Below are 15,496 nucleotides of genomic sequence, written 5' to 3'. Positions count from 1 at the left end.
TGACACGGACATGACATAACATGGCAGTGTCCTTCAACTGAAGGCTACAGTGACAAGCAACCCTCAGTCTGAGCAGTCAGGAGCAGTCAGCCAATTTGGCACAACAGCACAATCCCTCAGTGGAGCTGCATCTTCAGGTATTTCTGTACAACATGGTGCAAAAGGAGGTGTACAGCTAGCAAGTGAAAAAAGATCATTGTAGCCAATGCAGAAAAAAGGGGATCGTTTGGTTTCAAGACAAACAGTAAAAGATGTTATGAGTGTTGGAAAATACATTTTCTGTTCTAGTTCAAGTTAATGTGGTCATTGTTTAGGATTTTCATCAGACTTCCAGTAACCTTAATAGCTGACTATACAGTATTGGTAAGACTGTTACCTGGTAAAATGGTGGTAGGTTTGGTTGTTGAGGGGACTTTGACTGTTGAGGGTTTCACTGGGGAGGGACAAACAGAACTAACTGTGCTATTGGTTCTCTTTCAACTGCTGTCATCTCAGAAAACAAACAAACAAAAAAGGCCTTTATAATGTTGCTGAAATAAGGTCTCAGTGTTGTTCTCCAGGAAACACTGTATTCCTCCCCAGAAACTTACCTCAGGGTCAGGAGTTGCATCTTTTGCAACAGTCGTGATTATTAAAGCTTGCACATAGTTTTAATATTATGAATTAAAACACATTCCAATATCCCAATCTTAAAACTAAGAAAAACCTTCCTTAACAGAACGGGCCTCTTCACAAACCACAACTGAGGATAAGCAAAACAGATCAAGAAGATCCAGCAGTCTGAAGTTCATGCCCTGCAGAACAAGTTAGCTCTACACGCGTTAAGCCAGAAAAAGGGCCTGTGTAAAGAGAGCAGTTGAGGTCTCTGTCCTGCATGTGCTTCTTTGTAACTCTTGGTTAGTGGATTGGTAAGAACAGAACTTAGCAAAGACTAAATCACACAAACATTCAATACTGACAGGGTTGATTGACCATCGAAAGGGAAATTTCACATCTTTACTGATGTACCAAAAGCTTTAACTATGACTAAATTAACAGGGCAATTAAAATGTTTATAACAAAGAAATCTTTTTTCCATTCAGTAACTGTCACTGTCAATATTTAAACATTCTCCCACACAGATTTATTGCTGAAACAAATCATGTTGCCAACACCACTTCAGTTCTTGTTTTGGATTTGTCTTCATCTTACATTTCTTGAGGACAACAAAATGTACCCTGCATAGAAATAAAACACAGCATCCAAAGAGGGTTTCTCACCTGGTCTCGGTTGTTTATGTGGGAGTACGGCAACTCTCCTGTCATTAGTTCATATAATACTATTCCATAGGAGTAGACATCTGACTGAAAACTAAAGGGGTTACTGTCCTGCATCCGTATCACTTCTGGTGCCTGCAGAAGGAGGAAACCAGACACAAATTATGAGCAATATTAAGAGAACTTAGAAGTGGAAAGGATAAGAGAAAGGAAAATACTTGGAAAGCAGAGAGTGAGCTCAACCAAAAATGAGTGAACAAGGGATACCTCAGAACCTCTGATGTTTTACCTAAGGCTCTGGAGAAGTTCAGGCAGTTCTACTCTACATCTTCTTTAAAAAAATAATCAAGGCACTTGAGAGTAAATAACACAGAATGCTTTCATTCAGTGAGCATTTTACCATTAGAAAAACTGTTACTATTCCAATTTCCAGTATTTATTGACTTTTGATACATCTTATATACAAGGGAGTCTGAGTCTCTTACCTGATACCTTACAGCTATCTAACACTGATACCTGTTCTTAAACAGGTATCAATATTAAAGAGGAAAAATACAAAATTCTAATACAGATTCATTCCCTTGTAAAATTGATACTGAAACATTTACGTGAAATATGAAAATATAAAATAGCACATAGTGAGGATGAGGGAAGAAATGCATCTTTGCAAAACAAAGCAAAATGATAAAGCTAAGGAACTTCAAAGAAACAACATTGAATGATTGAATAAGACATAAACCATCAAAACACCTTTCCTGTGGACTAAGATTTTTTTCCCTGTAAAGTCCTTCAGCATTGCTGAGCAAAGTACTAGTTAAAGTTCAACAGTTCCACAGCAAAACCCAGTAAGAGGTTATACTGACTTCCAAGGAAACAGAATCAACCTCCCCTGCTACTTAAGGACAACTCAGCAAAGATGAATGGTCTATAAATGATTAAAATAAACCCTCAAAACTGTAAAGAGCAACAGTGCAGGGTTTTTTCTAGAAGATCTGTTTCATATATATAGGTATACCTAAAGGGAAGTTAGTTTTAAATCCTAAATAAGACATTCTTGCATAATTTTAATGATGCTTTTTAACCTGGTGACAGACACTGTTCCATGTTTTCCATTTACTTTATTGAGTCCCACATTTGAAAAGTTACTAAACAGATTTTCTCCAGGTGATTTTGGGAAGGAACATGATGGAACTGCCTTTTAAATTCTGGCAGAGGTTAAACACACTTTAAGGTTTCCTTCAACCCTAACCAGTCTATGATTCTATGGTAAGGGCAGTTTTTGGGAATGTCTTCTCAGACAAGGACTTCGCAGTACCGCTTCCAAAGGAAACTCCATAAACTTTCCACTAGAACTTGAGAATTCTGCTCCTAAATGGACATTTACCTGCTGCAGTTCTGAGCTGCCCCAAAACCTACCACAACTGCCTGGTGCAGGGTGAGGTACAAGTCCTGGGCCTAACAGCAGCAGCTTGATATATATGAAATGTCCCACCATAGTACCAAAGATGACTGTGCTCATTCCCATACTTGAAGTAGCACTCCCCCTCCCTTCCCCAATCCCCTGCCAAAGCTGCCAAATGCACAATCAGCAAGTGTGTTGCCAAATCCCAAGCAGGGAGAAGGGGAAGAAGAGGCCACAATGAAGAAGGCAGAGAAAGGATCCCACAAAGCCACCATTAAACAGACGCAAGCCTGCCCTCCTGTGAGACAAGCCCATTTGGGAAAGGCAGGATTATGGCAGGAAAAAGGCTCTCCTCTCCCTCGGAACAGCTCCTTGCAGTTCCACTGACAACCCTGTCTCTGCCCTCAATACTTAAAATAAAGGAGAAACCTTCAGTGAATGGTGTCTACTTTGGACAATTAAGCACCCCAACACTTCATTCTTCAATTTTAACTTGTCCTACAACTGGAATAAAAGTCTACACAGTACTAACAGCATATGTTGATTCATTTAGATTTAAAGGTTTAAAATAGTGTTGAGTTGCCAAAACATACATCACCAGAAGGAAAGCAGCTATTTAACATCAGTGAAATGTTTTGCTCACCATCCACAAGATTGATCCAGTGGGCTGCTCCACCTGCTGAGATCCACTCCACCTGGATTTTACAGTTGCCAGACCAAAGTCTCCTATTTTCACTGTGAGGCCTTCATGAAGAAATATATCTAAACATTTGTTAAAGAAATTCTGTAGGAAACTTGAGTAAACACTTCTGAATTTTCTGACACGATTATGAAGTATCTGCTCAGGTTATTACAAATGCAAGCCAACTATCCACAAATACTGCTGGTTATTTATTTAAACCTGCTACAAGTTGTATTTTAAACAGCAAAAAAGTAATTTTATGGCATCCATATCACAGAGTTAACATTTAAGACTAAACAAGAGCAGATGTTTCAGCATTATTTGTACTTTTATCTTTACGGTGAGCTAGGATAGAAACCTACTGTGTTAGTTAACACCAATGATGCAGGTACTTAAATAACTGGTGTCAAGAGACACACAGAGGAACAACATAGAAGTCATCACAGCTCAAAAAAGAAACTAAGAAAAAACAACTGGAAACAAATATAAAATCTCTTTTCACAAAGCTCTCTGGCTGATCTCCTGAGATTTAGCCATGATTTAACTATTTCAACTGGAAATACCCACATCTGTCCAGCTGTAATCTATCCACTTAATAGATTGTCTGTTAGGACTGACAGGTAGCACTTTCTTTGTTGGAGTTATTCCAAGGAGATTTTACAACTTCATTTAAGAAATGTTTTATGTTCAAAAAGAGGATTCAGAATATAAACATGACTGACTCCTCATTCTCACTCCCATGTCAGGAAAAGAGTTAATATAGTACACAAAAATGGTCATCATTACCAGGAATCACAAACTCCTGACCTCCTACATCCTAAAATGATTATTTTTCTAAATGAAGTGAAAATGGGAAACTCCTTACATTATGGAATCACTTGGTATATTCTTTTATGCTAACATTTGCAAAACATTCTGTTTGTATTTTGTGAAAGGAAGTTCCATTTTATGCTGTTAACTCAAGGGATGTTCTTCTGGGCAATTTCCAAAGCAGGCGTTTTGAAAGGCAAAAGACATCAGTTCACAACATTTTTACTCCAGATGCATTACTGAATGTATGTATTTGCAACAAACATAGTGGTAACATGTAGCCTTTTCTTGAGTTTAAAGTAAAGAGTTTTGGCTTCATTTCTGTCAGTCAAGTGAAGGTGTTTTAAATGTATTAAAAATACCTGGGGAACAGTGACAAACCCCCCATCTGCACACATACACCCGCACACACATGCACACACATCTCCCACCAAGTAAAGCGTGCAGCTTCTCTCCAGTACAGCATTTGGGTAACAGAGAATTGCATAAACACCATTCAAGTAAAATAAGACACTTTTGGAGCACAACTGTTGCACATCTTTCCCCATCTCTGTCACAACAGTTTGGTAAACAAGCACATATGTTCTATGAAAGCCCCTGCTAAAAAAAAATGTCTTACTCATCAACAGGAATTCACAGAATCCCAGACTGGTTTGGGTTGAAGGGACCTTAAAGCTCATCCAGTCCCAACCCCTGCCACGGGCAGGGACACCTTCCGCTAGAGCAGGTTGCTCCAAGCCCCTGTGTCCAACCTGGCCTTGAACACTGCCAGGGATGGGGCAGCCACAGCTTCTCTGGGCACCCTGTGCCAGCGCCTCAGCACCCTCACAGGGAAGAGCTTCTGCCTAAGAGCTCATCTCAGTCTCCCCTCTGGCAGGTTAAAGCCATTGAATTACTCATTAGTAGTTACACACATCTCAAACAGCTGTTTCAACCCTCCAAAAGAGTCCCATATTAACAACAAATCACCCACATTAAAGGAAATACAATTGAGGTAGAAAAGGATACTATTGGACTTCATGTCTCTGTGGATGATATTCTTTGCATGTAAATAGCTGTGAAAGAAAAACCAGAAGTGCCATTATGAAGGCTGTTCACATAAACTTTGCCTTTCAGTTTACTAATAGACACTGTGACAATTTATTACACACTCAACCATTTCACACACTCTTGATTTAGTTAACTTAAAGGATGTGTTTTACTTCGGGAAAAGAGAAAGTTAGCAAGTGCTAGCTGATGACTACTGCTTTACACATTACAGAAAGCAGAAGCAATGTAGTAAATAAACCTCAGAAAGCAAGAAGACTGGCATCACTGTTACGTAGCTGCGTAATGCCCTAGAACTGGGTGCTGTTCTCGTATGCATGAAATTTGGATGCTACCTCAGGTTTACTTTTTACAAACTGCTTTAATTTGCAGTCACAATATATGTCCCTGGTTTTCTGGGTGTCTGACTGGAAACCTGGGTCCTGATCTGCAAAATGGATGAGCACTGACAGTGTCAGCCATTGTCAGCATCTTCGCTATGAACACTGCAACGCGTTCTGACAGAGTATGGAGAAGGCTTCCAAAACGTGCCTCCGTGTTTGTGTCTGTAGCTGTAGAACAGGAACAGGCACCCCCTCATCTCAGAGAAGTACCATGAGTATGAATTAGTGTTTGCCAAACACTGTGATGTTACAGGAAGTAACACATGGAAGGAAAAAAAAAAGGTCAATTCTGTGTTTAGAGTAGGATCTCATCTAGTGTATGACAGTAAGACCTCAAGCTACAAAAGAAGATAAAATACAGAAAAGCTGCCTGTTAAGTGACTAGTGGTCTAACATGAACTAAGGCAAATCCAAGGGGAAAAAAAATACTATATCAAATGCATGCAACATAAGAATGCATACAACAGTGCTGAAATTAAGGCTGCACAAACTCTTTACTGGGTGTACCACTCTGATCCATTACTATCTTAGCAGAGTAACTCCACATATTAGGGTTTGGGAATAAGAAGGGAAACACCATTCCAAGAACAAAAATAGCCAGCGCTGCTGTTGATCCTACTCACTCCATTCCCTGTGCTGTCTGCCGAGCAATATCAATGAGCTGGAACATTTGGAACTTGGTCTCTTGAACATGCAGGTGTTTATACAGGCTGCTTCCTTCACACCACTGCGTTACAATGGCCAGATTATCTTTAGTCATGTAGCCCATAAAGAGCAAAATATTAACATGCCGAGTCTTCCTAAAAGAAAGTAGCAAAGATAAATTAGTACCTTTAGGAAAAAAGGTTTCAAATGCTTTTAAAAATTACTGCCTGAAGGAACATGTTTCAGCTTTAAGTCCAAACATGAGTTTCCCCACAACATTTTTGCTCTGTTTGTGTAAAGTTTGGTTTTAAAAATAGATAAAAATACACTGATTTTCTGCAGTTGAAATACTAAAAATCCTTTTAGTTCCAAGGAATTTTTTAAAATCAACCTTCAAGAAAAAGTTGTCATGAAAATTCAAGGGTTTGGAAATTAGTAACCAACATTCTTGCTTGCAAGTGGTATTAGGAAAAGTTACTGGAATACTAGAAATCACCCTGAAAGCTGTGGAAAAAGTGACAGATTTAGAAAGAAGACTGAATGCCAACAGGAAACGGAAGGATCACTATAAACTGTGAAGGAATTAACAGATTGTTCTTTATGTCCTCTGGTTCAGTTTCAGGATTAACATTACAGATAGTTAACTGGACACTACAAAAATAGAATTTGAAAGCAGAAAAGAGTTGTGTAGATCAGAGTATACATCAAAATAAGTAGTTATGCTGCAATTTCGAAAGGCACAAAGTTCAAGCATTCTGTCTGGTGATGAGAATTATGGCAGAATTTATTCATCCTCATCTTTTCCTGCATTCCAAATGTGACCTCAACAATTATGGGGGTTGCTATTATTTATCTGAAAATACAACTTTCAGGAACAGTGAAGAACTACTGCAATACTTTGAACTAAGACTTCTGTCTTGCAGCAAGTATCACTATACTGCCTCTGGTTTATTCTTCTCTGGAGATCTGCTTTTTGTGTATCAAACATAGAATATTGGGCAAGACAGCTTAAAGGAGGGGTAATAATGAAGTGAGTGCCTTGGATTAACAGAATTTAGCAGTGAAACCACCAACTCACCTTAACACAGCCACTTCATTTCTGAAAGCCTGGAACTGTTCTGGGGTTGGATCTACAACCTTTAGTATCTTCACTGCTACATCCCCTGAAAATACAGTTACCAGAAAAGTTACTAAAAATGCAGCTTTTTTTCCCCTCTCAAAGTAACATTAACATACAGTACTCTTAAAACTCCCAATTTGTGCACAGTACACCTCTAGTAACTTGTAATAGGTCAAGATTTTCCTGCAGACATATAAACTTCCACCATATCGAGCAATTCATTTACCTGAACTTCAGTCTAATGGAAAAAGTCACTAATTGTTCACATGCTTCCCTTCTTAAACTGCAGCTAGCACTACACAAATGTTTTTTGCAGGATATAAAGCTACTAACATCTGAAATAGCTGTTGAAAAGGCAGGTATTCTAGTGTAGCTGCATTCTCAGCGTGTTATTTCAAACACAGTCACATCGGAGTGTCTCAGCTTCCAAACAGCATCCAAAGTTTCATCACTTTCCCTTTTCTATCCAGCTTTAGTGCACATATATATATATACACACACCTTTGTATTCTTATGGCAGGGGGGTTGGAACTAGATGATCTTAAGGTCCTTTCTAATCCTAACTATTCTATGATTCTATATATTAAAGTTTATATAAACTATATATATGTATATACCCCTACCATGCTAGATTTAAATACTGCTAAATTCCAGGAATGGAGGGGTAAATCTTCTACCCATGAATAGCAGAAAAATCACTGATTTTAGTATTTTAACAGCAAATTTGGGGACTCTAGAAAGCAGAATCTCTTACTGATATTTAAACTGACAGATTAGAAAGTTTTACTTTAAAACTACATATGAATTGCTTTCATTGTCAGTGCTTGCTTTAAATTTCAGTATCTGTTGAAGGGTAAGACAGAGGGAATAGATAACGATCCAGTGCTATCTGTTTAGAGACTGTTTCTAGAGTTGTAAAAACCTTTACAGTGTACATCCAGAAAACAGTAGAACTGAAGAGATTCAAAAAAGGTGCAACAGTGGAGCCAACTAACAAAAGTAAAAGCACCACCAGCAAACCCCACTAATTCCTCTGTGAAAGAAGCAAGCATCACATTGAACTATGGATGGACAGCATTTTAGAATTCAAGATAAACTTGCTTTGACACTGTCACAGTAAGATATAAGCAATTTAGGAAAACTGAAACTTCAATCTTAGTCCGCAGGCAGTAAAAAGATTTGAGAGGTGCTATACTCCAATAAAGACTTATCACATAGTTTAAAGGGTGCTGCCTCTTAGCATTACTGAATCATCACCTACATTTAAAAAAAATCCCTAGAGTGTCAGACCTTACCACAATCACCAGTTTTCTTCTTCTTAATATGGCCTCTTTTCAAAGATACATGTGGAAGATGTTAGCATGTCTCTAGAATATAATGATCAACTGAAAACATTAGGAAAACTTAACCACTAAATACTGCAATAGCTTCCACTGTAGTTACCAGTTGCTTAATTTGCTGTATAACTTGAAGTCACAGAAGATGCACAACTACTGAACACATTATTGTACATTTCTATCTTCTTCCTTTCACTTCAGTAAATGTGATATACTTCCTATTTCACCCTCTAGCATCTTCATAAAGAGAACCACCTCATATTTGTGGTACGCATAAATGTTTGATAACTTAGAAGTCTCTCTGCTTTGAGACCAGCATGGGAGAATATAACTGGTAGAAAGACAACCCATTCATATGAGCACCAACATCACAGGCTTTGAAGCAGCCAGTTCCTGCTGTGACTCCCCCCGATGTACAATGCAAGACCAATAGATGGCCTACCAACACTTGAAGTACACTGCTAAGAGCTATGCCCACACAAGGCAAGGATGCAGCACCCACTGATTACAGGCCAAATGTTTTCAGATTATTTTTCAGTTTTTTCTCCATTATGATCCTTGCTCCACAGATGAAGAGATGTTTTTAACCTTACACTGGTCTCGCTGTATCAGGTGCCACGCTTTTTTTAAGCTTGATGGCATTTCCGAAGCAGTTTCCTCTACCGAAACAAATACACAATAGCACTTGTTTTGTTTAGCAGCAATCTGAAGATAAATCAGCTTTCACCACCCCCCCAACCACCAAAACCCTAGAGCTGATTACCAGGGTCAAAGGGGAAATGTGAGTGTTTATGATAGGTAGTCTTCCAACCCATTTAAACTGCCTTGGTTCTCTTTCCGCCTTTTAAATTTAGAAGCATGCTACAGGACACTACAGGATCCAAATGGGGTCTGTAACAGAAGTGGTGCAAATATGAGAATTAGTACTTAACCATCAGAACAAGCCGGAAAAATATGGACGTTATTCCATATTGAGACACGCACTCCTCAGAGCAAGACTGCCCTTGACACTTCAGATTCAGTTTGGAAGGCTAAGTCAGGAAAGCTTACTGGAAACCTCACACGGTTTGCATCCAGTTGTACACAACCTCCCAAAGGTTCACTGCAAACAGCCCTTCCTAGCTGGGTGTTTCAGGAAACCCAGCACCTCCAACTTCACCTGGCTTTTCTACTGAAGTTTGCAGCAATCTGCCCACTTCAGTTAATTTTATTTAGCTTCACCATTTTTATTGCTGCATTTGTACTATGAGGTTACTACAGAAAAACTCTGCAGCTTCACTAATAAGCGCAGTGAACACCCTGTTTCTTCAATTCTGTTTCTTCAATTCAAACAGAAAAGACTTGCAAGAAATAGAACCCTTCAAGTCTCTTAAGACCACACCAAAAATGAGTTAAAAAAAAAATAGTAATTTAACTTTGACTTTCCTGAGAAATCAGGAAAACTATAACAAGTTACAACCAACCAGATATTAAATGTTATCAATACTGAGCTAGGAGACAGCCATACAGCCATCCTGTGCACACAACTGAGAGCTCTTTCTAACTATGTAGCTCCATACATTTCCTGTTTAACACACCAAAGCTCTTGATACACAAAGAGTTGCAAATGTTTTATTAAAATAAATATTAATGAGAAATTCTCATTTCTCACCTTGTTTAGTAAACTCTTATTTAACCTATTTTTCCTCTTGATTTGTGTTCCATTTCACTTATATAATGAAAATCAGTTTAACTATTCAGGAATATTACTTTTAGCACAAGGATACTCCTTCCATTGATGCTGACAATATCCTGGCTTTAAGACACGCAAGTATTTATTCTTTAAAAATAGAGGGTGGAAGGTAAATTTCCAGATTTGTTCCCCAGCTTATTTTATGACAATAATGCTATTTAAATTAGGGCCTGGAGGGGTTTGTGTGTGTTTCTTTTCACATCACAAGCCCTGAATTTGGGAACTGGTTCTGTAGTTCCGCAGTGTGCCTCTTTTCAAAGCATTCCAGCTAACTTTATATCATAAAACTCTCACATCAACATTTTTTCCTTAGAAAGGCTCCACGGCAAAAGCAATTTATGCTCATTTCCTTTCCCTGCCACCTTGAATATATTATGCTAACTAAACCACAGAGGTATTGAAAAACAGGTAAATGTAATTCCACATCAGGCTGTGAAATTTCCCAGGTAATTCTGCCAATTCAATCCTGACAATGAAAAGAGAACAAGCTGTTGTAGAAGGTGGTGATAAAGAAAACAATGTTGGCTCCAATATAGTGCACGTGTACGTGTAGATGGCAGTTGTGAGATTCAGATTTTGATGTCTGTTGTTTGCCTTAATTTCCTCTCTGCTAGTATTAGGAGATTAGTATTTCTCACCTGGTGCCTTTGGTGGCAGATAAGCACACAGCACCATTAAAACAATTTTACCTGTTTCTGGATTTACCTTAGCAACATTTTGAGAAGACTGTAACACTTGTCAAGAACTTACCATGCCATTTGCCTTTGTAAACTGTTCCAAAAGAACCTGACCCTATTCGGGTAGAAAGCATGACTTCACTTGCTTCTATTTCCCAGTAATAACTGGAATCTCTCTGTCCACGAGGCCTCTGGAACAAAAATTAACACGGTTTTTACTTTTAGTATTCAATCAAATATATTATATGTACACACCAAGAATTAAATAACTCCCCACATACAAGTTTAAGATGCACTGAAACCCTGAGGGTTTTGTCAGGCAGTTTGGACTTTCTGGAACAAGTATTTCACAATCAACTATTGAAAGACATCTGAAATACCGACTTTGTCAGAATAACAATACTAAAATTCAGGAACTCCTTTACATATTTAAAAGGAATAAACCAAAAAGATGAGAGCAGAATTCTCCAACGCCTCAGAATTGACAACTGGGAGTCCCACTAAACAACTGTACTTTCATTTTTAAATCGTATAAGCCTCAAAAAAAAATGAGATATTATTCATAGTTGTTGTAACTTTTCCCACCCCTAAGTTTAAATCAAGCCTTTGAGGGAAAACTTGCATTTTGTTAAATCTGGTTTTCCCTGAGACATTGTGACCAACTTTCCTATGAAAATGATGGCACTATCAATACCCACTTTCTATGGAAGCTATGGGAACACAGTTCAAATAGTGATAATAAGGCTAACTTTAAACATATTAAAAAAGAAAAAAATGCAGACCCTAAAGATTTAGAAAATTAAACCTCAAATCTGCACTGAAAAATAACTTCACAATGCTGTCTGAGATAAAGTGTTCTGGATTGACAGTTAGTTCTGGGTATTTATAATGCAATAGTGCTGTCTTTCCCGAGTTAGTTACAATTATATTGCTATTATATATACACAGTGAAGGGTTCAAAGTTAAATGGGGGAAGTTCAGGTTAGATATAAGGAAGAAGTTCTTTACTGTGAGGGTGCTGAGGTGCTGGCACAGGGTGCCCAAAGAAGTGGTGAATGCCCCATCCCTGGCAGTGTTCAAGGCCGGGTTAGACAGAGCCTTGGGTGACATGGTCTAGTGTGAGGTGTCCCTGCCCATGGCAGGGGGTTGGAACTGGATGATTTTAAGGTCCTTTCCAACCCAAACCATTCTGTGATTCTATGACTGCCATCAGCTTGTATTGCCTTTTAATTACAGAGATGTATCCCAACACACAACTACTCTCAGCCCACTTCAACATAATTAAAAATAAATCAATCAAACATTGCCATACTTACAATTTTGTTTTTTTCTTGTGAATTAGATCCAGGGGCTCGCTCTCTTTGGGCTGGGACTGGGGTTTTAGGCTGAGACCAGCCAGTTGGGCTCATATTGTTAGGACTTCCAGACAGAGCAGAGGGTGAGGCTGAAATATTAAAATAGAAGAAAAACAATTTATGACCTAGAAAATAAACACAAAATAATATTAGAAGTTATTCTAGGTTTCGAAAACATACCTGATTCACTATGGCTTCGAATTGCATCCTAGAACAGAGAAGGTAGATAATACAGTTAATAAACATATGAGAGCATACAAAAGAACAAGCAGGAATAGTGCTGAAATTGTTCCTGACAGTTTTGGTCAAGTGCAAATGGTCTTGACCAACACCCTCCAAAAGATGACAGCTTGGTTATTTTCTAGTTACCAGAACACTCTATGCTAAACCCCATGCAATTTGTGAATTCTTCCAAAACATTTAAAATATTCACAGCATATTCAGAGGTGTTACTGCCAAAAAAAAGTAGGGAGAAAAAAAAGAGAAAAATAAAAAAGACACAGAACAAGAAAAAACCACTGGAAATACTGTCTGCATTCCCACCATGGGATTTTTGCACATGCGTGTATTTCAGGTCTGAGCAGAGCTCCTGAGATGGTCCTACACCTCTGGGGGTTCTCAAAAAGCTTTGTCATTACAAGGAGCAAAACTTTTAAAAGCCCCTCCAATATTCCAAGTCAACATACGTTTTTCAGTATCTCTGCCATACTATTTCAACCCAAAAAAGGCTACATCTGGTGCCCTAATACAAAAACATCTGATTTTCAAGACATTTTCCCACAGATTAATGTGTGATGGTATTTGAAAAGCATGTTCTTACACAGTTCACTAGCTGGTACAGTGCGACAACTCTCACCTCATGCCACAGGCACTTTACAACACAATTCTACAGCCATGCACAAGATAACTAAGCTCTGACAAACAAGACTTCACAACTTTTCTCACCTGCTATGTATTATCCCAAAGTACATACAGGAAAGGTAAAATATCCAGGTACTGTGTAAGTACAAAGCAAGAACATGCACTACAGAAATGTTAATAGAAGTCAAGTCAAACTTTCTAACTCTTTAGTAGAATAGTAAATGCAAGATGTCAAAGGAGGACAGAAAAAGCCTACATTCCACCATACAGTTTTCAAATTAACTCAAGTTACAGTAAAAATTCATTTATGAAATACATCGTTTTAACTTGCTAGTTGCTTTCTCCCAGGCTTGACTTTACACCCAGTATTCTCGCAGAGTACCTCTACTCTACTTTTGTCCATTCTGAAGACAATAAAACTCTTTCAGAACCTGAATCAACAACTGGTGATGGGTTTTGTACACCAGCCTGGGAATGGAACTGCTTTCAAGTAAGCTGGCAAAGGACAGCTAAACAAATTGTTCTCAAACTGATGTATACATAATTCTTATTTAAGAAAAAAGTATTTTTGAACTTCAATCCTGATGTGAATATTTTCTTTTTTGCTTATGAATCCAACAGCAAATGAACCAAACCCAGCGTTTTTTAGAGCTGTTCTTACAACACAAATAATACCATACACAGTGATGTAGTCTGGCAGCTTTACTTGCATGTGAACAAAATAAACCATGTTCTTAATCTACGGGCTTTGTACATTTATATTCAACAAAATAGTTTTGAGAGGAAAAAAAGCCACACAACAGATGTGCTTAAGGCCTTGCTTTAAAAACCGTGTGACCAAATGCATCTTTAATTCAAGCCTAATCAAACTCACTCCAGATCCCACAGCAGTGTGGATTCATCCAGCTAAACTAAAACTGAAGCGCTTCTATCAACTTGCATCTTCCTATTAGTGTCCTCAGTATTTAAGTATAAACATGCTATAAACATTTGCACCAAATCAAGTTCAGATTAAACACTGAATGTGGACACTGCCATGGCTTACAAGTTACAGCAATCCTGTTAATCACAAGAAAACAAAAGGCACCAAGAAAATACCTACTCTTCCCCTCAAACAAAACCGTCTGCACCAGGAACTGGGAGAAGCATTCAGGCTGTTATTCTAGGCCAACATGGTAAGAGATGAGAGAAAAGAACAGAGGAAGTATAAAAGAAAATTAAAAAATGAAAGAAATGTTAGGATAAATGACAGAGAGTAATCTGATGATAGATGATCATTAAGTGCAGTAAAACTTTGAAGGATTCCCATTCAAACCCAAAAGTTCACTAGTATCCACCCTTTGGTAAACCACTTCATTAAGGTGGTCTTTCTCATGTCATACTAGAAGGTCTCCACTATCTTCTGTGGTTTTTCTAACTTTTTGGGTTTTTGAAGCCTTTTGGAAAAGCAGCTATTGCCTTTAAGACATGACAGCTATTTTTATTCAGTCGCTATGATATGATGAAGAGCCAGAATAGAAAGCAGTTCTGTCTTTACTGCTATGCATGAAGGATAAACCAAGCAATGTCTATTTAAAGGCTCATCAGACTACAAAGTTCAATAATTCATATTCTCTTTCCTGACTGCTTCATTATTTTTCATGCCATAAAAGATGATCAGCCAGGCTTCTGAAGCTGTGGAAAAGACTGTGAGCCTAAGAAAACCAAAGAGAAAGGAGGATACCTTTCCCCATAAAACCCAGCTGACAGAAAGCTAACCAAAACAACTTCGCTGGGCTGCAGTGCACTTTTCTTCAGCTGAAATGTCCAGAGGCGTTCTCCAGCACATTTCAGAGAAGCCTATAAACTACCAGCTGAAGATGCAAGTAAACTTGGCAGTCAGAGGCTTTTGCTTGGCTTAAAGAGTTTTTAAACTATTCCAGAGCAAAAAAAACCAACAACCCTCTCTGAAGTCTTGTACTTCAGCACTTTCTTTCTGCAAACCCTCCCTGCACACCACTCCCTTATTCTATCATCACAAAACAAAACAAAAACCCCCAACCACTTTAGGGCTGACTTCAAAGAGCTGTCTCTCACTACTGCCAGGTTAAGGTAGGGAAGAAAAAGGAAAAAGGTGCTTGAAAGCAAATAACAGCAGAAAAATGTTCTGAGATACAGATGGCTTTAGCACACAAGCCCAGAATCACTGT

At 38.4% G+C, this 15,496-nt stretch overlaps 1 protein-coding gene across 7 annotated transcripts in view; it reads right to left on the bottom strand.

Annotated features, from left to right (window-relative positions):
• Window positions 1–15,496, bottom strand: part of RAF1 (Raf-1 proto-oncogene, serine/threonine kinase) — a 44,306-nt gene that overhangs the window by 2,730 nt on the left and 26,080 nt on the right. For all 7 annotated transcript variants that reach the window (XM_030500287.1, XM_030500288.1, XM_030500290.1 and 4 more), the window contains 8 exons: window positions 12,627–12,654; window positions 12,408–12,535; window positions 11,165–11,282; window positions 7,304–7,388; window positions 6,204–6,380; window positions 5,159–5,205; window positions 3,302–3,420; window positions 1,260–1,391 (listed from right to left, as the gene is read on the bottom strand). In XM_030500287.1, the coding sequence (XP_030356147.1) occupies window positions 1,260–1,391; window positions 3,302–3,420; window positions 5,159–5,205; window positions 6,204–6,380; window positions 7,304–7,388; window positions 11,165–11,282; window positions 12,408–12,535; window positions 12,627–12,654 (834 nt within the window). The remainder of the gene's footprint in view (window positions 1–1,259; window positions 1,392–3,301; window positions 3,421–5,158; window positions 5,206–6,203; window positions 6,381–7,303; window positions 7,389–11,164; window positions 11,283–12,407; window positions 12,536–12,626; window positions 12,655–15,496) is intronic.

The sequence above is a fragment of the Strigops habroptila genome, chromosome 11, assembly GCF_004027225.2.
Source record: "Strigops habroptila isolate Jane chromosome 11, bStrHab1.2.pri, whole genome shotgun sequence".
Taxonomy (NCBI): Eukaryota; Metazoa; Chordata; class Aves; order Psittaciformes; family Psittacidae; genus Strigops; species Strigops habroptila.
The sequence above is the reverse complement of the archived record's forward strand: the minus strand, read 5'-3'. Positions and strand labels throughout refer to the sequence as shown.